This window comes from Bufo bufo, chromosome 9 (genome assembly GCF_905171765.1).
Source record: "Bufo bufo chromosome 9, aBufBuf1.1, whole genome shotgun sequence".
NCBI classification, from domain to species: Eukaryota; Metazoa; Chordata; class Amphibia; order Anura; family Bufonidae; genus Bufo; species Bufo bufo.
In genome coordinates, this window is record NC_053397.1 from 175,202,116 (window position 1) to 175,226,989 (window position 24,874).

The 24,874-nt window shown below is 43.0% G+C and overlaps 1 protein-coding gene across 7 annotated transcripts in view; it reads left to right on the forward strand.

The window, feature by feature from the left end:
* Positions 1 to 24,874, forward strand: part of IQSEC1 (IQ motif and Sec7 domain ArfGEF 1) — a 229,475-nt gene that overhangs the window by 112,281 nt on the left and 92,320 nt on the right. Inside the window, exon 1 of one of the 7 annotated variants that reach the window (XM_040406686.1) lies at positions 6,712 to 6,901. The exons of 5 other annotated variants lie outside the window; for them this stretch is intronic. In XM_040406686.1, the coding sequence (XP_040262620.1) occupies positions 6,837 to 6,901 (65 nt within the window). In that variant the 5' untranslated portion in view covers positions 6,712 to 6,836. Of the gene's footprint in view, positions 1 to 6,711; positions 6,902 to 24,874 lie in introns of those variants that run through there. One more of the 7 variants, XM_040406687.1, reaches the window with a different exon arrangement.

Sequence of the window (24,874 nt, forward strand, 5' to 3'; positions counted from 1 at the left end):
CGTTCATCGTTCTCTGGACATGTTTACATGGAGAAATGATCGTAAGAGTGATCACCCAGAGGAGGCCCCTAAAGCAAGTAAACGAGCGCTGATCAACTACCGCAGCTACATCATTGGTTGCATTTGTTACTGGCAATCTCTCTGCCCCTTACTGGGGTTGTCCGGTAATTTATATTGACCTATCCTCTGGATAGGTCATCAATATCAGATCGGCTTGGGTCTGACACCCGGCACCCCTGCCGATCAGTTGTTAGAAGAGGCCAGCGCTGAGGCCTCTTCCTAGGTCATGCAACGTCACTGTACATCGGTCACATGGCCTGGTTGCAGCTCAGCCCCTTTGAAGTGAATCGGGCTGAACTGCAATACCAAGCACAGCCACTATGCAATGTACGGCTCTGTGCTTGGACAGATGACGGGAGGCGGCTGCGTTCACCAGAGCTCCGGTGATCGCGGTGGCTCCATGTAACAGCTGATCGTCCGGGACTTGAGCCCCCCGCCGATCTGATAATCTTGAGGATAGGTAATCATTATCTTTACCTGGATAACCCCTTTAAATATCATTTTCCTTTGATTCTAATTATTGTATCTTCATTTTACAGTGCGGTGAAGCTTGCCGTAAAAGACTGACAGATGAGAGGGATGCGATAGCTGTACAGAAATATGAAACAATTAAGATGTTGATACTCATTATTTTCCTTACTAATTACGTTCTATTTAATTATAACTGAGAACATCTCCCCAGGGTTTTCTGTAGACTGTTAAAGAATATTATTCCTGGATGTGTCTGTGATCTCTCACATTTGATCACGTGTGAAGTGATAGTGGTTCACATTAAGTGGGTTGTACAGGATTAGAAACAGTGCCGCTCTTCTCCGTAGGTTGTTTCTGGTATTGCAGTTCAGCTTCATTAAGGTGAATGGGGCTAAGCTGCAGTACCAGGTACCAGTACCTGTGGACAAGTGTGGTGCTGTTTTGGGAAAAAAAGTAGTCATGTTTTTTTAAACCAGGGATTCTCAACCTGTAGCTCTCCAGCTGTTGCAAAACTCAACTCCCAGCATGCCTGGCCAGCCTACACCTATTAGGGCATGCTGGGAGTTGTAGTTTTGCAACAGCTGGAGGGCCACAGGTTGAGCATACCTGTTTTAAACCATGATATCCCCCCCCCCCTCCTCCTTAAAAGAAGAGGAGGTCCTGGAATGGTTAGAGCAACATATTAGTATTAGGCTACATTCACATATGTGGCACAAACTACGGAAGAGGAACTGGAGTTAACCATATCTGGCATAGCCAGATACTGCCGCTGGATCCCCATTGACTATAATGGGATTCAATGGGAATCCAGCTGGCTGCATGCAGTATTTTGTGCCGTATATGTGAATGTAGCTTAACCGGGCCAGGTTTATGAACTGTGAATTTCCCGTGATATGATAAAGCCACTTAGGGATGTAAACTCTGGAGCGAGGGTCCCATAGAGAACAAAATTAAATGGGTTATCCCATGACTAATGTAAAAAAAATGAAATTCAGGCATCATATAGAACACAACAACCTTTTTCTAACAAAGCTAGAACCAGCCCTGTACCTCACATGGATCCAGAGATCTCCCCAGTCATTGCTCTGCTAGAAGAGAAGTGTCTTTTCTGCTGCAGCTCAGGGGGCGTGTCCATGCTCTACCTATCACAGCTCAGAGGCGTGTCCATGCTCTGCCTATCACAGCTCAGGAGGCAGTTGCAGGATGAAACTGAGCATGTGCGGCCTTCTCAGTGAGCAGGTCAAAGAAAATAAAACAAACAGCAGGTGGCGCTATGCAGATACATTTTATTGAATAACTCAGTGGCTATACAAAATTTTTAATTACATGCAGTTCCAAAAGTATTCAGATCCAGTTGCTAGTTTGAAAACTGTAGAATATTTTTTGTGGGAAAACCCCTTTAAGACCCCTCCTTCTGTAAGCCCGATTTGCTGCTTGCTAGTGGAGGAGACCTCTGCTATTACATCAGATCAGAGACCGATCAGATACTGATGACCTACCTACTGATAACCCCTTTAACTGCATTTCGGAAATTTCCCTATGGATTATTTTGTAGTACTACAGTAGAAGAAAATGGCAAATAAAATCTCTTTCCTCACAATGCCCCATTGATGATTTCTCCCTGAAATATTTCAGCTCCTGGCACCCGGCCAGTGTCCCTCGTTACAGATCGAGGATTGGTTCTGCCTCCAGTGCATAGGAACCTGATTATTTTCCAATGACATTGAAAGTTAGAAGACATAGGACTGATCTGTTCATCCTTCAAAGCTGCTTATTTGACAGGATAATATATTATCTGTGATTGTATCACATCCTTCTCCTTTTGTTCAGACAGCGGAGCTTTATGATGTGCCGCTACAAAATTTTTCTTTCTAATGTTATCTTTGGAAATATTCCGCAATGAACGCTCGCACGAGGGCAGATTTATTTAGACTGGCTAGTCTGAAATGCACCTCTTAATGAATTTGGAACATTATGATCTGTCTCTAAAGGGATTGTGCCAAGTTTCCAAAGTATCCCCTGTCCGCAGTATAGGGGCTGAGTGTATGATCGGTGGGACCCCTGCTGATCACAATAAAGGGGGTCCTGTGTCTCCCTGTATATGTAAAGAAGCGGGGGTCAAGTATGGGCACTGCCACTCCATTCACCTCTATGGAACTGCCGGAGATTGCCAAGCACTGTGGTCTGCTTCTCTTCAGCAGTCTGAGAGATAATTGGAGTGGTAGTGCGCATACTCCTCCATTCACACGGTGAGACACAGGACCCCTCTTCAGTGGGGCCCAAACGATGAGACCCAAGACTCTTCCCCGATCATATGACAGATAATCGGTCCATGTAAAAGGACCTTTAGCAACAGTTGCCCACCTTAGTGCCTTGACTACAGGTGTGCCAACATAAGGACCTAGACGTCCCAGCTGCCTGCCTCTCTCTCCGTCTGCTCCATAGAGTCCCTTGGGATGGTTTCAGACTACCGCCTCCCCCATTGTCCCCCATTAGTTGTAGTAGTCTAAAGGTTTGAGCAAAGACATTTTCGTAAAAAAAAAATAATTCTCAGGCTAAATTCTTATTGTAAGAATCTTAACTAGCATAGATAATATTTTATCAGTAGGGGTTGTCCAGGATTAGAAATTAATGGCCGCTTTATTCTGAAAACAGCTCCACCCTGTCCACAGGTTGTGCCTGGTATTGCAGATCATCTCCATTGAAGTGAGTGGGGCTGAGCTGTAATACTACACACCACCTGAGGACAGGTGTGGTGCTGTTTTTGGAAGAAAGCAGCTATGTTTTCTAGTCCTAGACACCCCCTTCAATTAGTGGGGAGTGCCAATAATACACTTTTATATCCATTACACCATTCTGCTCCCTCTGCTCCTCTATAATTTGGCATTGTCATGTGCAACACTGTGCTCTTCCATAAGACATGCTCTGCTATCCCGGTGCACCCAATGCTTTACTAGCACGTAGCGCGCTCTTCCAGTACTGTCAGTGTAACATGCTTTACTAGCATGTAGCGAGCTCTCCCAGTGCTGTCAGTGTAACATGCTTTACTAGCATGTAGCGCGCTCTCCCGGTGCTGTCAGTGTAACATGCTTTACCAGCATGTAGCGAGCTCTCCCAGTGCTGTCAGTGTAACATGCTTTACTAGCATGTAGCGAGCTCTCCCAGTGCTGTCAGTGTAACATGCTTTACAAACATGTAGCGCGCTCTCCCGGTGCTGTCAGTGTAACATGCTTTACTAGCATGTAGCGCGCTCTCCCGGTGCTGTCAGTGTAACATGCTTTACTAGCATGTAGTGCGCTCTCCCGGTGCTGTCAGTGTAATATGCTTTACTAGCATGTAGCGAGCTCTCCCGGTGCTGTCAGTGTAACATGCTTTACTAGCATGTAGCGAGCTCTCCCGGTGCTGTCAGTGTAACATGCTTTACTAGCATGTAGCGCGCTTTCCCGGTGCTGTCAGTGTAACATGCTTTACTAGCATGTAGAGCGCTCTCCCGGAGCTTTCAGTGTAACATGCTTTACTAGCATGTAGCGAGCTCTCCCGGTGCTGTCAGTGTAACATGCTTTACAAACATGTAGCGTGCTCTCCCGGTGCTGTCAGTGTAACATGCTTTACAAACATGTAGCGTGCTCTCCCGATGCTGTCAGTGTAACATGCTGCCTGCAGCTCATCTTCTTCTCTGACTTCAATGGCATAGCTAAAGAGATTGCAGAGGTTGCAGTCGGACCAGAACCTGTTACCTGAAGGGGCGACTCCACCCTATAGGAGGACAGTCATGGTATGTGATGGTGGGAACGCCCAAAAGCTGCACCTGGGTTTACTTTCTCTGCTATGTCTTGATATATTTGTAATGTGCTCTGCAGCCAGAGGGACATGCCACAGCCTCCTCGCCCATTGTGCTCTGCAGCCAGAGGGACATGCCACAGCCTCCTCGCCCATTGTGCTCTGCAGCCAGAGGGACATGCCACAGCCTCCTCGCCCATTGTGCTCTGCAGCCAGAGGGACATGCCACAGCCTCCTCGCCCATTGTGCTCTGCAGCCAGAGGGACATGCCACAGCCTCCTCGCCCATTGTGCTCTGCTTCCCTGATCTCTGCTTCATCAGTACAGCATGTTCTGCTTTCCTACACCAATGTCTTCCGCCTTCTCATGGTGTCCAGTGTGCATAGTGTGGATTTTCTGTTTGTTAACAACCCCATTGAAGTCAATGGGGAAAACCACTCTACAGAAGGCGGAATTCGCACAAACAATTGACATGCTGCAGATTTTTAAACAGGTCAATTTCTGCACCTGAGAGAAAAAGTAAAATGTGCATGAGATTTGTCTTTTCTTACACTTTTCTTGTAATGTATTATGCTGCGTTTTTTCCGCACTAAATACCACATGTAATCCACATCCTTTAGGCCCCTGCACATGTTGTCGAATAAGTTTTTTTCCGTGAGGATTCCCACACAAAAAAAAAAAACGCATTGTGGTACAGTACCACCAAACTGTATGAGATTACACAAATCTTTTGTACACTTTTCGGATATTTTCTGCATTACGGATTTCCATATCTCCAGCATGTCAATTATATTTGCGGTATGTATGCGGTTTTAGCTGCAGATTTCACCCTTTTCAATGGAAGGATGAGATCTCATCTAATCCGCACCAAAATCAGCAATTAGTAATTGTGGATTTTGGTGCGGATATGCTGCAGAAACGTGCATAAATCCACACGGAAATTCAGACGGATCTTATGTGCATTCACCCGCGTCATGGGCAGGCGGCCTTAGGGTCCCTTCAGACGTCCGTATGTGTTTTGCGTATCTGCAAATTGCGGATATGCAAAACACGGACACCGGCAATGTGCGTTCTGCATTTTGTGGACCGCACGTCGCCAGCACTCACAGAAAATGCCTTTTCTTGTCCACAATTGCAGACAAAAATAGGACATGCTCTATTTTTTTGCAGAACGGAAGTGTGGATCCGCAAATGCGGATGTGGACAGCACATTCTGTCCCCATTGAAAATGAATGGGTCCGCACCTGTTCTGCAAAATTGTGGAACAGATGCGGCCCCATTTTGCAGACATGTGAATGGACCCTTAAGAGTGTCTCAAAGCTCTAAATAAATGCCCCTGATCCTTCTAGAACAGGGATCAGCACTCTCCGGCACTCCAGCTGTTCAGAGACTACATCTCCCAGAATCCTCTTTTCACTTCTATGGGAGTTACAAGAGCAATTGTACATGCTGGGAGTTGTAGTTTCACAGCAGCTTGAGTGCCGAAGGTTGCCAATCCCTGTTCTAGAAGTTCTGAAATAGCGCACACTCTATATCAGCTGTAGTAGGACATACATTCTACTTCTTAGGGTACCTTCACACTTGCTTTAAAGTTTTCCGGTATCGAGTTCCGTCCTAGGGGCTCAATACCGGAAAATAACTGATCAGTTTTTTATCCTAATGCATTCTGAATAGAGAGAAATCCGTTCAGGATGCATCAGGATGTCTTCAGTTCAGTCGTTTTGACTTTTTTTAGGACAGAGATAATACCGCAGCATGCTACGGTTTTCTCTCCGGACAAACATACTGATCACTTGCCGGATCTGGCATTAGGTGTTCCGGAAAAATGGATCCGGCTTTCTGGTCTGCGCATGCGCAGACCTTTAAAAATGCAAAAGAAAATTAATACCGGATCCGTTTTCCTTGATGACACCGGAGAGACGGATCCGGTATTTCAATGCATTTGTGAGAAGGATCCACATCCGGATCCGTCTGACAAATGCCATCCGTTTGCGTCTGGATTGCAGAATCCTCTGCCGCAAGTGTGAAAGTGCCCTAAGTCCATCAGTGGCCAGTTTCGGAATTTTCTTACAGCAGTTTTCTGTCTATGACATATTGATAAATCCTCTCTCTACATTAAATGATAGGAGAATGGGAGGTGCTGTTGTACCCATGGCGAAGGGTCTCCAAGCATTGGGTAACAGAGCTGCATTGATCGGCCTGTCTGGACAGTATACATGGCTCTGTTCCCTGATCTCTCTGTACGGTTTAGCAGTTTCCTGTTCCTTTGCTAGGAAAACACAAGCACCAGCAATGGGCAGCAAATGAAAGCAGTTTGATCCCGAGTCCCTCCTCCCCCTCTCCCCCCCATTCCCAGCTTTCCAGCCATCCCCCCATCCTCCCCTGGACTGGAAGGGTGGACCTCTCTGCTGATTCTTCCGGATCACTGCAGTAGCAGCAAGGAGAGGGTCAGGGGGGACACAGGATGTTGGGGTCCCAGCTGGGGTGATGTGACACTGTCACCTTGTACTGTCCCCGCACTGAGCCATGTGGTGTCTGCAGTGTAATTCGGAGAGGACCCAGTCTCTGCTGGAGCTTGAACTGGACAGCTGGTAATACAGTATACTTGTATATAGACCCCAACACTGCATGTACAGTCCTGCACACGACATACACAGGGGACCGCACAGGGACCAGTGTCTGCTGCCAATGCCCCAGACGTATATATACCATACTGTGTAATAATTCACCACTACATCAAATATTTTCCGTCACCTTTATACAAACCTCACAGGACACAAGGTTGTACACAGTTTACAAGACGACTCTGCAAAGACACACAAGACTACCTACACCATCCATAGCTAAGTTGTATAACACCCTATGCATGAAATATAGTGTATATATCACCGGTACTGTGTAAACTATAAACTGTCTGTAGACCGATGTAGCTGAGCTGAATCTGTTTAGGTAATTTAGTTGGTTTAACTGCCGTCTTATGTAAAAGAACAGGCAGCGGTGGCATATGACTCTCTACTGCTAAACTCACTGCTACATCGATATACAGTACATATACCGCTATATAGTATACTGTGAGTTAAAGCTATTATTTTACATACATATCGTATTGCTGTACTGTTTGTAAGTATAATTTGTTTGCACTGTATATTGCACTAGTCTAGGATAGAAGTGAATGCTTTTTATGACTGGTGCAAGTATGTGTCCATGTCTGTAATCTATATTCATTCTGGAATAGTAAGTAGTAAATGTGTGCCGCCACAGTATGACTCTCATAAGTATGTGTCCATGTCTGTAATCTATATTCATTCTGGAATAGTAAGTAGTAAATGTGTGCCGCCACTGTATGACTCTTATAAGTATGTGTCCATGTCTGTAATCTATGTTCATTCTGGAATAGTAAGTAGTAAATGTGTGCCGCCACTGTATGACTCTTATAAGTATGTGTCCATGTCTGTAATCTATATTCATTCTGGAATAGTAAGGAGTAAATGTGTGCCGCCACTGTATGACTCTCATAAGTATGTGTCCATGTCTGTAATCTATATTCATTCTGGAATAGTAAGGAGTAAATGTGTGCCGCCACTGTATGATTCTCATAAGTATGTGTCCATGTCTGTAATCTATATTCCATTCTGGAATAGTAAGGAGTAAATGTGTGCCGCCACTGTATGACTCTCATAAGTATGTGTCCATGTCTGTAATATATATTCATTCTGGAATAGTAAGGAGTAAATGTGTGCCGCCACTGTATGACTCTCATAAGTATGTGTCCATGTCTGTAATCTATATTCATTCTGGAATAGTAAGTAGTAAATGTGTGCCGCCACTGTATGACTTTTATAAGTATGTGTCCATGTCTGTAATCTATGTTCATTCTGGAATAGTATTAGTAAATGTGTGCCGCCACTGTATGACTCTCATAAGTATGTGTCCATGTCTGTAATCTATGTTCATTCTGGAATAGTAAGTAGTAAATGTGTGCCGCCACTGTATGACTTTTATAAGTATGTGTCCATGTCTGTAATCTATGTTTATTCTGGAATAGTAAGGAGTAAATGTGTGCCGCCACTGTATGACTCTCATAAGTATGTGTCCATGTCTGTAATCTATATTCATTCTGGAATAGTAAGTAGTAAATGTGTGCCGCCACTGTATGACTTTTATAAGTATGTGTCCATGTCTGTAATCTATGTTTATTCTGGAATAGTAAGGAGTAAATGTGTGCCGCCACTGTATGACTCCTATAAGTATGTGTCCATGTCTGTAATATATATTCATTTTGGAATAGTATTAATAAATGTGTGCCGCCACAGTATGACTCTCATAAGTATGTGTCCATGTCTGTAATCTATATTCATTCTGGAATAGTAAGTAGTAAATGTGTGCCGCCACAGTATGACTCTCATAAGTATGTGTCCATGTCTGTAATCTATATTCATTCTGGAATAGTAAGGAGTAAATGTGTGCCGCCACTGTATGACTCTTATAAGTATGTGTCCATGTCTGTAATATATGTTCATTCTCGAATAGTAAGGAGTAAATGTGTGCCGCCATAGAATGACTCTTATAAGTATGTGTCCATGTCTGTAATATATGTTTGTTCTGGAATAATAGTAAATGTGTGCCGCCATAGAATGACTTTTATAAGTATGTGTCCATGTTTTCAATATATGTTTATTCTGGAATAGTAAGTAGTAAATGTGTGCCGCCATAGAATGACTCCTATAAGTATGTGTCCATGTCTGTAATATATGTTTGTTCTGGAATAATGGTAAATGTGTGCCGCCACAGTATGACTCTTGTTAGTATGTGCCCATGTATTTAATTTCTGTTCATTCTGGAATAATAGTAAGGAGTAAATATGTGCCGCCACAGTATGACTCTTATAAGTACAGTATGCGTATGTATGTACTATACTTGTATTCTGGCATAGTGTGTGTGTGGGGGGGGGGGGGGTGAATGGTTAAACTGGATGAGGTCATCGGGCTGCACTGTAAAGATGAAAATTATGCCTTCACTTTCAGTAAACCAGTTCCAGATATTTCATCTATGGATGATTTACCGTAAAACATGTACAAAACATGCAGAGAGTGTGTTGATCCCTGAGAGGGCAGGGGTGCAGTTTGTGGACTCAATTTTGGTGTACTGTACAATTCTCTTGCCATACAAGGTGGGATACTTTGCATTTTATGGCCAAGAATAGGACATGTTCTGTCTTTTCGTGGAACGGACACAGGGATTCGTTTTTTGTTTTTTTTGGAGACACATGGAAATGAATGGGTCTGCTTACAATCCGCAAAAAAATGCAGATCAGACACGGATACGATGTAAATGAGACTTTATCAAGCACTGGCGTCAGGGAGATACACGGACCCATATCATGCGATTTGGGTCTTTTTTTAGGCAAAGGGCATATGTGAGGAGGGGGGGTCATCGTGGGGCAAGAGCCCTGGGTGTTGGTTGCTAAGAGGAAGGCACCAACAAGTCATTTTTCTTTGCCCAGGGCTAGAGCAACTAACGGGATCGATGCCCAGGTGAATGAAGGCATCACTGCATCTGGTTGTAGTCATTTTATTAGACTTTTTTGCTCCTTAGACTGATTGGTTGGCAGTCTGGTGAGATTAACAATCTTATGCCAACCTGGGTATATCACTACTGCTTCAGAAGACCACCTCCTTAAATATAGGTTTGTGGGTTTTTATTTTCCTGTTTTTGCTTTGTGCTGGGATGCATTTTACAGAACTTTTTGGCCCAATGTTGCCAAACTTGTTGTATTCCTTTAATTTTTGGGCTGTATTTGGTGGAATATCTGTGCTGTATGTACAGGATTTGTGCCACGGATAGATATCTTGTATATTATATGTGAGAACATGCCATGTACATGTTTGTGAGTTTACATCAAAACACACTTCATCATCATCATATAGCATTGGCATGGGTGAGTGTACCAGTGTTGACTTTTCTGACTTATGTAATAAGGATCAGATTGTATCCAGGACCTCCATCAGACCAGGGACCTGTCCTTATTTTCGTTGGAGAAACCTGTGGAAGTTATGGAAACCAGCATGCTATAGTTTATCTAGCTTTCTAGATGAAGGAGAGGCAGCCTTGGTTTGCATGCGTTTCGTTCACAGATGAAGGCTAGGAACAACATATCACATGTCTGAGGATAAGCATACTTAAACTCCTCTGGCGCTGCTTATCTGGGGAAACAATAGGATACTATGGGTTAAAATTCAGACTGGTAATGCTGGGAAACATTCTGCTAGTCACCAAAGACATCGGAGGAATTCACAGTTCCTATGTTTTTGAGACGATTGAAGGGGGGAACTACAAGGAGCGTTGTGTTCCTAGTCCTGAGTATTACTTTTTAAAAAAGTATTCAAAATTTTTAAAAGCAACAATTTGTCTAAGTCTGCATCGTAAAAGAACATTAGATCACTGTTGAACTCTTTTGTGTGCCTTCATGCTCTAAATCACGTATTAATTTGGACAAAAATAGCCCAGGTCACACACATGGTTGGGATGTACTATTATTATTACAGGGAGTGCAGAATTATTAGGCAAGTTGTATTTTTGAGGATTCATTTTATTATTGAACAACAACCATGTTCTCAATGAACCCAAAAAACTCATTAATATCAAAGCTGAATATTTTTGGAAGTAGTTTTTAGTTTGTTTTTAGTTTTAGCTATTTTAGGGGGATATCTGTGTGTGCAGGTGACTATTACTGTGCATAATTATTAGGCAACTTAACAAAAAACAAATATATACCCATTTCAATTATTTATTTTTATCAGTGAAACCAATATAATATCTCAACATTCACAAATATACATTTCTGACATTCAAAAACAAAACAAAAACAAATCAGTGACCAATATAGCCACCTTTCTTTGCAAGGACACTCAAAAGCCTGCCATCCATGGATTCTGTCAGTGTTTTGATCTGTTCACCATCAACATTGCGTGCAGCAGCAACCACAGCCTCCCAGACACTGTTCAGAGAGGTGTACTGTTTTCCCTCCTTGTAAATCTCACATTTGATGATGGACCACAGGTTCTCAATGGGGTTCAGATCAGGTGAACAAGGAGGCCATTTCATTAGATTTTCTTCTTTTATACCCTTTCTTGCCAGCCACGCTGTGGAGTACTTGGACGCGTGTGATGGAGCATTGTCCTGCATGAAAATCATGTTTTTCTTGAAGGATGCAGACTTCTTCCTGTACCACTGCTTGAAGAAGGTGTCTTCCAGAAACTGGCAGTAGGACTGGGAGTTGAGCTTGACTCCATCCTCAACCCGAAAAGGCCCCACAAGCTCATCTTTGATGATACCAGCCCAAACCAGTACTCCACCTCCACCTTGCTGGCGTCTGAGTCGGACTGGAGCTCTCTGCCCTTTACCAATCCAGCCACGGCCCATCCATCTGGCCCATCAAGACTCACTCTCATTTCATCAGTCCATAAAACCTTAGAAAAATCAGTCTTGAGATATTTCTTGGCCCAGTCTTGACGTTTCAGCTTGTGTGTCTTGTTCAGTGGTGGTCGTCTTTCAGCCTTTCTTACCTTGGCCATGTCTCTGAGTATTGCACACCTTGTGCTTTTGGGCACTCCAGTGATGTTGCAGCTCTGAAATATGGCCAAACTGGTGGCAAGTGGCATCTTGGCAGCTGCACGCTTGACTTTTCTCAGTTCATGGGCAGTTATTTTGCGCCTTGGTTTTTCCACACGCTTCTTCCGACCCTGTTGACTATTTTGAATGAAACGCTTGATTGTTCGATGATCACGCTTCAGAAGCTTTGCAATTTTAAGAGTGCTGCATCCCTCTGCAAGATATCTCACTATTTTTGACTTTTCTGAGCCTGTCAAGTCCTTCTTTTGACCCATTTTGCCAAAGGAAAGGAAGTTGCCTAATAATTATGCACACCTAATATAGGGTGTTGATGTCATTAGACCACACCCCTTCTCATTACAGAGATGCACATCACCTAATATGCTTAATTGGTAGTAGGCTTTCGAGCCTATACAGCTTGGAGTAAGACAACATGCATAAAGAGGATGATGTGGTCAAAATAATCATTTGCCTAATAATTCTGCACTCAGTGTAGGCTTTTCCAGCTACACAGGAGAGTCACACAACATACTACCCTTGTTGTATGCAGCATAAGATACTGAGTATTATTACAGTTTGGTTTCTCATGCTCATGACTTTCCTGAGGGACATTATCTGTAGCGTTGGAACAGGCAAGCGGAAGTGCTCAATATCTTTAAAAGTTGATTTTTTTACGCATGAATTGACTGATATTTCAATTTTCGGAGTGTCATTGAGATATCTAAAGGCCTCTATATCCATTAGTCAAAGCTGCCATTTTTGGCAGAACCAGACACTTTAATGTGTGTCAGGAGGGCTTGAAGGAGAGCAGAATTGGGCAAATTGAGCTTTTTGGCCTAATCTTTTTGTTCTTCCAGGACCTGGACCCAAGGTTTCTGGCAGAGGTTTTCTGCTCCCTTTGGGCCAAACCGATCTTGTACGTGTATGGGGCAATCGGAAGAGGTACTGTAGCTGTCAGCTCATTGCTGGGTCAGCTATAATCCATGGAGGCTGCATGCACTACACGGATGTAGTAGGGTTAAGACTCATGCTTTATGAGATGTGTTCACTAAACAAACTAAAGTTAACTAAACGCATTAAAGGGAACCTGTCACCAGTTTTATGGTGTCCTAACTAAGGGCAACATAAATAAGTGACTTATTCTCTTAGCACAATGCTGGGTCACTTTCTTTAATTGACCCAGTCAATCTGCCAACATCTTGTATTGAAAAGCTCCAGCTGATAATGATGAATATTCATGAGCTCCTGACTTTCCCCACCTACCTGCTGCTGATTGACAGTTATTTTCCATATGACTCAGCAGCAGGTCGGCAGGGGAGTGGCTATAGCTCTGAATTAAATATACGCTGGACTCAATGACATCACGCTGGACTCAAATCAGCTCATTAGCATGCGGCATGTGGCATCTTTGTGTGTATATTATGAGATAACTATCTGTCACACCAGTAAGTGAAAACATCTAAGGTACTTTTTAGTAGTTCATGATTGTATATAATTAGTTAGATTATAATCAAATATCCACATGACAGGTTCCCTTTAAGCAATTGCTTTTCAATGGCTTTTGTTTCAAGATAACGCGATGAGTTAATGAAATTTGAGTTAAGGGTTTGAGTGTTACCCCTGCTACATCTGTAACTGTAGAACAGTTCCCATTCATCTCAATGGGCTGAGCCTCTGGTGCACTGACCTGCCTTGTCCTCTTCTGTTACCACTGTCTGCTAGGTGAGGGTCCAGACTTGGGGGACACTACTCTATGAACTCAAACTTCCCTAGTATGGAATCTGAAAATAGGTTTTATATACCAGACAACCCATTCACTGTCTGTGGGGGCTATCAGACAGATGCAGACACTTTTGGGCCTGTATTCTTGTGGGGCAAATAACATTTACTTAACGTGGACTTAACATTTTTACTCCATAAGTTGCCCTTACATAGGTCTGTCAGCTTTTCTCACCCCCTTCCTCCACAACCGACCATTTAGAATTAACCAAGTCAAATGTGCATGTAATTTGGGGATTTTTGGCCACCTATTGCTGCATATCTAAAGCCAGCTTTTCCCCTATGTTCCCATCCAGTTATATTATCATTAGCAAAGTCTGTCTCGCTTCTCAGTCTCTTTAAACATGTCCTAAAACTTTCATGCTAATAAAAGCAGCTCCTAGCCTGATTTTCTGCTTGCCAAGGGGGGCTTGCCAACAAACTGAACCTTTTGAAGTATCTCAACTTCCTGAAGATTTGTGGATGGATTGTGAGAGGAGAACGGGTGGCAATGGACGTACTATGGTTGCTGTGGTAATCCTGTTTTTTTGGAGCTTTTTCAAGAAGTCTAATTGTATGATGTAATCAGTATTCACTAAGGAGGGAAACTCACTCATTTGGACATCTGGTTCCTGGGATTCTCCTCAAGCAAATATGTATTTGTTGTTTTTGCATCTCAGAAGTTTGACATAACTAGGTAGGAAAAATGCAGAATTTGAGGTAGAATGACTAACTGTTTTGGGTGGTGAGGTTACAGATAAACATGGCTGGTATGTAATGAAAATAGATAGGGTTATTAAGCACACCTCCATGTGAATGAGTGCAGGTGATCAAAAATTACATTGCTTTATGAAAAACAATCACCATTAACTGAAGATGGTCATGCCAACCGCTTGTATGTCTTACACCAATTTCTGCAGAATCCACCACAAACAAGCATTCTTGCCTTAGCTGAACATTCATATTTATTTTAATGGACAGAAAGGAGGGAAGCCCACAAACACATCAGATAGTTAGATAACCATCAGTATCTGATCTGTGGTGGTCTGACCTTTGCCGATCAGCTGTTTGAGAAGGCACTGGCGCTTGCATTAGCACCACAGCCTTTTTCGCGGCTTTGCCTAGACCATGTGATGTCACATTTATCTGTCACATGGACTAGGTGTAGCTCAGCCCCATTAAAGTTAATCGGGCTGAGCTGCGATACCAAGCTCAGCCGCTATTCAATGTACGGCTCTGTGCTTGGTGATCTTAGAGAAGGCTGTCCCACTACTGTGTGCGCCTGTGTCTTCTTAAACAGCTGATTGGCAGGAGTCCTGGGTGTCAGACCCCCACCAATCAGATACCTATGGCCTATCCATAGGATAGGTCATCAGGTAAATATTCTCAGAAAATCCCCAAATCTTACTAGGCAGCACCAAATTTAGAAATCTAACCAGAAGAAAAAGTGGTGCCTTCACAAGTGACATTCTTCTTAGAATCCCAGATCAGCTTTATATTTCTTTTATTACAACTTGTATATTTGTCACATCTGGTTACACTTGCATTCATTCATTCCAGAATTTTTTTTCTTTCTCTTAATAAATATGGTGTAAAGTGGTTTCTTCACCTTTTATGCAAAAGGTAGAATGTAAATGTTACAGTAATGGGTGTGGAACCACTGTGTCGACCAACAGATTTAGCTTTGGGCTACTCCTAAGGGTGTTATTCCGCAGTCCCCTGGTTTTCACCTTTTAAACCCTGTATGGGGATCTGAACTTTGCTGCAGGGGGACAAACCAGACTGCTGCCTCCTGTAGTGATTGACAATTGGGTTTCAAGAGACACAGAGGGATCAGGCAGAATTGTAGTTAAGGATAAGCCAAGGTCAGGGAAAGCAGAGTATGTGAAGTCTGATAAACAATCTAAGCCGTGTCTGGGATGCTGGGAGAGGTGAGAAGAGCAGTGGCGACATGGGCTATCTCTGTAACAGTAGACCAACCCGACTTACTAGAATATGTTTGGTAAATTGCCCTTCTGGAGTAGTTGTGAAGAGTATTATACAATACAGAACAGAATGCTTTGATTTCCACATTCCATAGTCCATGTACCACAATGCAGGAACCTTTAGAAATATATTCTTAGGTCCAGCACCATCTGGTTAAAATTCAGTCAGATCTTACGATAAAAATTGTGACTGCAATTAAAATAGACCTAGGAATATCGAAACCTAGCTTGGTGGGAAGTTTTTGAAAAACACTTGTGTAATAGTAAACTCTTAAAGTAGGAGTTTATTAGGTACACGGACTACACAGACTTTTCGGTGAAAATGTGAGCTTGGTGGTCATATCTACCAATCAGGGTTGGGTTGTAGTTTTCTCCACTTTAAGGAAAAAACACAGACATTGGTGGGGAAGGGCAAGACATTACAGCTATACAATCTCTATATGTTCAGACATCTTCATGATTTGTCACCAATAAATAATGAATTTGCATTAATCATAGCAAACAAACAACTGGCATATGACCCTCCCGCTGATGAGACTCGGCAGCAGAACAATACATAAAACATCACGTTCTTACAATGACATTACAATCTTTTCCTCATTTAGTCTTTGTCTGGGGGTCTGTATAAGTAACATGTCATGCAGTGAAAACACATGACATACGGTATACTGTAACTATAATACACCAGTGACATGTAAATGTCTGATACCTGTGACTGATGATGCCATCGGTAATTATTTAATGATGTCATCTGTTTAGTATTAAATTGAATGCAGTAATTCTCCCATATGGCTTAAAATGTTGTCTAATTTATGGTAGCAAATAAAAACTGCACAGGGAAATGTGATGAAAAACCTTTTAATAATTTACTAGACACTCCAAGCCGTAAAACCGAGAAGACATCTCTTTTTATTTCTTTTCTATTTTTATTTTTTTCATACTTTTCAAGTGGGTTTCTACTACCTCCATTACAGTTTGTGGTCCTACTTGAGACCAGTAGAGCATGTAGGTGGCATCTAATTTCCAACTGGCCAGTTGATTGGCAAAGAATGTCAATCAAGCAGTCGTCAAGTATGCGCACTGTTGTTGTATTCATATTCCATAGGTGTGAGTCCCATGGGTGGTAAATGTTTTTGGTCAGAATACCGCTTTAAATGTTGATGGCATCGATTCATTTTCCCTGCCATTCTTTTCTCTAGCAGGTGACATCTGTAGATCTGCCCAGGAATGAGGAGACCTGTCCATATCACCTTGTGACAGCTGGCCAGGTTGATGAATAATGGCATAGGGAAACTAGTTGCCATGGAATAATCCTTAAAATAACACCCAATGTGGAATTTTGAAGAACTTTCCCATTGTGTTTTGCAGTGCTGGATGGAAGTATACAGATCTAGCCAATGTTATCTTGACTTCACGTGCACCAGGATGCTGACTTTAATGTGATTAGTTGTATTACTGTTATGTGATTTTGTTTCATTAATGCGTTAAGCCAGTCAAGATAAAGTTGGCTACTTCTGTACGTCTGGAGGAGTTCCTGGTGTATACCTTTGACGGATGTGTCCTGCAGATGCCACTGTATAGTGATACAGTGGCTTCTGATGCCCATAGGCTTCCATGTTTAAAAAAAAGACATGTTTTGTGACTGGATGCCTCTGTACATCATTGGACTGATGTCCATTGGGTCCACCAGAGGAAATTATTCTGACGGCCCATCCTCTGTACATACAAGATCTTAGGGGCCCTGTTTTATAAGGGGTCCATTACTGTCAGAGCTTGGGCCCTTCAGAGGATCCTTTGGTACTCTGGTGGGCCAGTCCGACCCTGCCTCTGTAGGTAGTAGTTTATCGGACTGTGCTCATCCATGCAGCAGAAGGAAGAGTATAGCAATGTGTACCAACCTGACGGAGGTCAGAAAGACTCTTTGGTTCTCTTCTAGTAAATCGGGGCCTATGGATACATTTGACATATGCTCCTGGAAAGCCTTGGAATGGACATAGCAAAATAGTGTAAATGTAGCCTTGGGGCGCCTTCACATGTTCAGTTTTGATGCCAAAATTCAGCAAGTGAAAATCTGTTCCATTCCTCTAAATGGCGTTGTTTTGGTGAGAAGCACATGGATTTCTCTAAGCCCTATTCAAATGAATAGAACTGATTTTCAGTCGCAGAAATTTTTCGCGTGTGAAGGCACCTTTACATATTTTCCTCTCTGAACCCTAGGGTGTTTTTTTTTTTTTTTAACTTGTTACCTAGAAATTAATTCATCCCGTCAGCGGCACTGTAGGCGCTGTGTTAGGATCTGTGCAGGGCTGGCGCCAAGACGTTTTACAGCCTTGAATCTCACCCCTCGCATCCTGTCACTACACTCAACTTTTCGCTAGAACTGAGCGTTCACTGTCTGCTTTCTCCACAGCCAGCCTTAAATATAGAGCATATAAAACTAGCCATTGATCATCGCCATGAGTCAGACGGCAGCGGTCCAGGTATATCACACACTGAATAGATTTTATGTTTATTTTGGTGGAAAAGCGAAGCATTAGCTTAGTCAGAGCCTGTGTAATCAGCAGCAGCTGCGGAGCAAGTACTATATTCGGATTATTGCTGACCAGGGTTACTCATGTTAGGAGCCCATGTGATCCCGATGATGCAGGTACCATCATGTCTTATGGAGGCGGTGAGAACGCGGTTGGCTTATTACTTAGCTTAAAGGGCAACTTTAATTATCAGCTCAGATAAAATCGAGATATTTTACCAGATTTTTTTTGTTTTGTGTTTTATTGTTGACTAGTATTGACACCATCTTAGCACAAAGGGACAATCATAGCTATGTAATGTGAAAGTTATATCACTACTTCCAGTAATATAGGCGAGCAAATAATGGAGGAGTAATGAATACATTTCTAAGACTTCATGCACACGGCCATGACACTGCATGGCAGCAGAGTGAGTGCCTATCGGTATTATCAGTATATACTATGGTGATGGTGTCTCTCTAGTTACCCTCTTCTCCCCAGAAACAATGTACAGTATGCCATAGTCGAATATACTGTATTATTATTTCAAAGCACCATTAATTCCATACATAATATAAAAATTACAAATACGAAAAACATGAAACTATTAACAGACTGGAGCAGTGGAGAAGAGGACCCTGTCCACGAGAGCTTGCAATCTATAAGGGAAGGGAAAAGGTGCCTTGCAGCGCTGGGGTCCTAGGTACGAATCAGACCAAGGACAACATCTGCATGGAGTTTGTATGTTCTCCCGGTGTTTGCGTGGGTTTCCTCCGGGTTCTGCGGTTTCCTCCCACACTACAAAGACATACTGATAGGGATCTTAGATTGTGAGCCCCATTGGGGACAGTTGGATTCTAATGTCTGTAAAGCGCTGCGGAATATAGTAGCGCTATAGAAGTGCATAAAATAAATAAGGACCCAGTAGGTTAGGGTCAAGGCTGCTCATACCGCTGTGTGGTGGGAGCATGCTCATTGTAGGTGGTAGGCTTACCTGAAGTGATGGGTTTTCAGGTTATATTTAAAGGTCTGAATGTTGGGGGAGCGTCTGATATGTTGGGGTAGTGAGTTCCAGAGTATGGAGGATGCACATGAGAAATCTTGTAGACTGTTTTGTGAAGAACAGATGAGAGGAGAACAGAGATGTTAGAAGGGGTCAGATTGTGGACGACCTTTTATGTAGTTAGTATTTTAAAGATGAATTCTCTGGGCAAAGGGGGAGAAAGTGAAGTGACTGTCAGAGAGCAGAGAAAGAGGAGAAACGACCGGAAAAGAGGATTAAAGGGGTTTTCCCAGACTTTAATACTGATGACCTATCCTCTGGATAGGTCAAAAGTATCTGATCTGTGGGGGTCTGACACCTGGGATCCTCGCCAATCAGCTGTTTGAGAAGGCACTGGAGCTCGCAGTAGGGCCGTAGCCTTCTCTCAACTCACCAAGCACAGCGTCGTACATTGTATAGCGGCTGTACTTGGTATCTCAGCTCAGCTTCAATCACTTCTATGGGGCTGAGCTGTGCCTAGGCATTGTGACCGATGAACGTGTCGTCACATGACCTAGGCAAAGCTTGAGAAGTCTCAAACAGCAGATCGGCGGGAGTCCTGGGCATGCGGACCCCACAGACCAGATACTGATGACCAGAGGATAGGTCATCAGTAAAAAAAAAAAAACTCTTAGAAAACCCCTTTAAGAGGTGGGCAGCAGAGTTGAGAATAGATTGGAGGGGTGTGAGAGTGATAGATGGTAAGCCACAAAGGAGAGTCCAGGCAGGAGATGACGAGGGTATTCTTGCCTGGGAGCCCATTCCTCTGTTCATGGTAAATCTCTGTGTTTTGTTCCTGATGACAGCCACACAGATGGGTGGGGACAAGCATTGATTAAGGGTGCGGCTACACATCGATTTTGGGGTTTGACGTGTATCGCACGCCCAAGTATCTCATTGTAGCAGGGCTACCATGGGAATGAATGGAGTCGCAGCACGACTCACGCCAATCACAAAAGATCCAACAGTACTGGACCCCATTCATTCCTATAGTAGACCTGATGCACGGCAATACAAAATCGCCACCCTAACTGTTCAATTCTCCATGCCGATTTTTTATTTTTTCGTGCATAAACCTTAGCATTATAAATAGAATTGCAGTTTACAAAAAAGTGCTTGTAACTACACAAAAACTGAGTTTTCCTTTGTATCGCTGTATGGAACCTTTACAGCATTACTGGCCAAATGAGAACAACTGCCAGAAACCATGATGTAATGCATGGCTGTTTACAAAGAATTTGTAAAATCGCCCCACATCTGTGTTTCTCATTACCAAGAATCACTTAAAATGGAAACTAAAGGCACGTGTGACGTCCTACTGAAAAATGCCACTTATACCGGGTATAAATAAACCACTCGAACAGTCGCTAATAGTTTGGCCAAGAGCAGCTTGGCAGCCATCAAAAGAATTGTATATTTATACATCATACTGAATTTTCCCACCTGTCTGGACATGCTGGGAGTTGTAGTTTTGGAATAGCAGGAAAGCCTAAGGATGTGGAATGTTTGCCTTAAACAACTTTGTGTTACTGTAATTCTAAAAAAATTTCTTGGAATTTTTTTTTTTCTTGGTCTGACTGAAGCTTTGAATCTTCTCCTTCATAAACAATTGGGAATTGCAAAAGTAGCAATTCCCTAATACAATGTTATTTCAGGCCGAGTCTAATAACATCATGCAGGCTGCTGCCTTGCACATTCGGCAGTAGAATACATGCTGCTGTTTTGTGGCAGGTCTTATCTCGTGCAGCCGTGCCCGATCAGATTCTTGATAATAGAAGTATTATTCAAGGCAGCACCCACCCAGGTTATGTAATCTCATACGATGGTGCAAGTTCATGTAACCCATTGTTGTGGGTTAAAGAAAACCTATGAGTAAGATAATGCTTCCTTAGGGAAGAATGAGTTAAAGGGGTTCTCTAAGCTACAGATATTGATAACCTGTCCTCCGGATAGATCATCAATATCAGAAAGGTGGGATCTGACTCCCAGCACTACCACCAATGGGCTGCGACAGCATCTGGAACGATACAGTGTGTGGAGCGGGAGGCAGGCAGCGTCATAGACTTTGTAGCGGCTGTGACGGGTTACTAGAGCACAGCTCCGATTCAGGCTACCTTCACATTAGCGTTTTTACTGGATCCAGCAGGATTCAGCAAAAACGCTTTAGTTACTGATAATACAACCATCTGCATTCGTTATCAACGGATTTGGCTGTATTATCTGTAACATTACCAAGACGGATCCGTCATTAACTCCATTGACAGTCAATGGAGGACGGATCCGTTTTCTATTGTGGCAAATTGTGCTAGAGAAAACTGATCCATCCCCGTTGACTTGCATTGTGGGTCATGCCGGATCCGTCTTGCTCCGCATCCCAGGACGGAAAGCAAACTACAACATGTTGCGGTTTGCTCTCCGGTCTGGGAACGCAACTAAACGGAACGGAATGCATTTTGGAGCATTCCATTCTGTTCAGTTCAGTTCAATTTTGTCCCCATTGACAATGAATGGGGACAGAACGGAAGCGTTTTTTACGGTATTGAGCCCCTGTGACTGATCTCAATACCGGAAAACTAAAACGCTAGTGTGAAAATAGCCTCAAATAAAAGGGAGCTAAGCTTCAGTACACCCATGCTGGAAACTGCATAGTGTACGGAGCATCCTGCTTCCACTCTGTCACTCTTTCACGCAGTCATTGTTAGGTCAGTGTCGATCACAGACATTTAACCCCTCAAATGTCGTGGTCAGTTGTGACCATGGCATCTGAGGCAAATTACCTTCGGAGTGCAGTGCTTACTGGGCCTGAATGGCTCCCCTGAGCAGCGATCGGGGGAGTCGTTCATTGTCTACAATAGCCTGGGTCTTTTTGAAGAAACCCATGCTTTTGCAGTTGTAGTTGCTATGGAGCCCTGCAGGTGGCAAGGCTCCATAAGAACTTAGCGAATCTGCAAAGATTTGCAATGGCAAATCATTGCAATGTAATGGAGAAGTAATCTAAACATTGCTCATTATAGTCACCTAGGGTGACATAAAAAAATATATAATTAAAATATAAGTGGTATTGTAATTGTCCTGACGATAATGAAGGTAACACGTCAGTTTTACTGCAGGGGGAATGCCGTAAAGACAGAACCCATAAAACTGTGTTGGAATTGTGTGTTTTTGTCCCAATTCCACCACATTTGGATTTTGTTTTCAAGCTTCTCAATACATTGCATATTAAATGGTACTTAGAAAGTACAACTTGTCCCGTAAAAAAGTTCTCACATGGCTATGTGAATGGAAAAATAAAAAAGTTATGAATCCGGGAAGGCAGGAAGTAAAAAAACAGAAACGTCAAAATGGAAAATCCTCCAGAGATGAAAGGGTCAAATGCATACAACTATTCCAGATATTCTACCTGATTTTTTGCATTTTTATTGGCTTTTTAGATCTTATGATTTACAGACCTCTGTCATACTGGCATGTCATGTAGTTTTTTCTGAACATTTTAACATCTGCCAAAAATATTTAGTGCTGTCCCAAGTTGTCAGTGCTTGTAGTGACGTCAGCGAGGGACAGCTTTAGATTTATCACCAGTCACATAGCTGTGTGAGGGCGGCCAGCCATTTCACCTCTTGCATGTGGCTGGATCAGAAGCAGCTACTCACCAAGGGCAAGTCACGTTTTCTCTTATGCTTTTATACCATTGGAAATTTTGCAGAACAGATTTCTGTTTGATATCCATAATAACACTGCACCAATGGGTGTGAATGCACCCCTCCAAAATGGGCTCCCAAAGTGGTGACTCAGGGGACAACAATCCCTGGTTATAACGAGTGCTTCCATGACATGCTACCTAGATCAAGATGCCTCAAAGGTGTCAAAGATGTCTCACATCAATTACGAGTCCCCTCTGCGTGGCCAAATTGGCTCATAGATGAGCGGCTAATTTATTTTGGGGTTACATGCTGGATCAATGGATCAGTTCTCAGCAGTTCCTGAACAATTGCAACTCGTTCTTGGCGATTATTTCATTCCATTGGTAATTTCAGTGTTTGGTTTGCGTCATTAGGAAGATCCTGTAGAGCAGTGTTTCTTAACTCCAGGCCTCAGGGCTCGCCAGCCGGTCATGATTTGAGAATATCCCACATAATGAATACCTGGGGTAAGTCCTGATGCATTGACACTAATAGGATCACCTGCTCGGTACTAAGGAAATCCTGAAAACATTACATGCCGGGGTCGTGAGAACTGGAGCTAAGTAACTCTGTTCTAGATCATGGCGTGTTATGTTGGGGCTACTGCTGCAACATTGATATGGTATGTGATGCCGAGGCACAGTAGAGAAAGAGTTGGTCGGCACTCCTAGTCGCTGAAGGTGGTGCTCAGTGGTTAATGGTATTCAAAGTCAGATATAGTAAACCACGGCACTCAGTTGTATTGCGAAATAGTGATGATTCTTTATTCCATCCAAAATTGATAAGAAGCCATTGGCCAACGTTTTGGTCTAACTTAGACCTTGTTCACGGCCGTAATATTGGCAGCCAAGTAGTTGTAGGGGTGATGGCGTCCTCCCTACAACTACTTGGCTGCCAATATTACGGCCGTGAACAAGGTCTAGGTTAGACCAAAACGTTGGCCAATGGCTTCTTATCAATTTTAGTCACCTTTCTGACAAGCGAAAAGCCCTGAACCTGAGTGTGGAGTGCTGGGTGGGAATTTCACAATGAGCCAGGTGTATACATGGATATGTGTGTGTGAGGAAAGGTTAAAGGGGGTTGTGCCACTTTATCAATGTATGCCCTATCCCCAGGGCATGGGATCCCCACTTTTCACGAACCAAACTGAAGATATCCGAGTACAAGGCTTGGCTATCTACAGTATGGCAGTCCTAGGAAACACGCTGGACTTGACACCATTCATACTGGCATTCTCGTGAACAGAGGGGGTTCCACCAGGGGTGGTCCCACCCACTATTAGGAAGTCATTTTATTAGTCGCACAACATTTTACTTGTGGTTTTTTTCCAGACTTCTCTTTCTATAGAAAAGTTGATGAGACAACGCTTGGAAAAAAAACTCCACACCTAGAGCCTGCTTTGATTAAAAAAAAATAATAATTGTCATGGGATGGCAGCAAACTATCTTAGTCGCCACAGCAAAAAAAAAAACAACAAACATTGGGGCACATTTAATAAGACCGGCATTTTAGACACCGGTCTTAATAACCCCTGCGCTGGGGGTGGATCGCCGAAGTTATGTAGAGACGCCAGCTCCCTAGCCATCTTACATTTAGACCATTTTCTTCACCTAAACCAGACGTAGAAAATGATAAATGCGACGGGTCGCAGATCCTGCCGCACCATGGCGTGCAATAGAATCTGCACCAGATATACGACCACCTTAGTGTTTCAAGGGCATTTTCTAATTTCTTATTGACCAGCATGTAACATCTTTTTCTTTATTAAAAAAAAATGCAGATGGCAAGAAAACACATGTAAAAATCTGTAAAGCATACCTCCACAGTTAGAGTATACTCACGTGGCAGTTTATTTTTTTGCTGATTTTCCACAGAGATCTTCATCAGTGTTACTTGCGGATTTTGTCACAGATTTTGACAGATCTTACCCCTTGCATTGCAAAGGGTGAAATCTGCACTGAAAATCCACGCAAAGAAT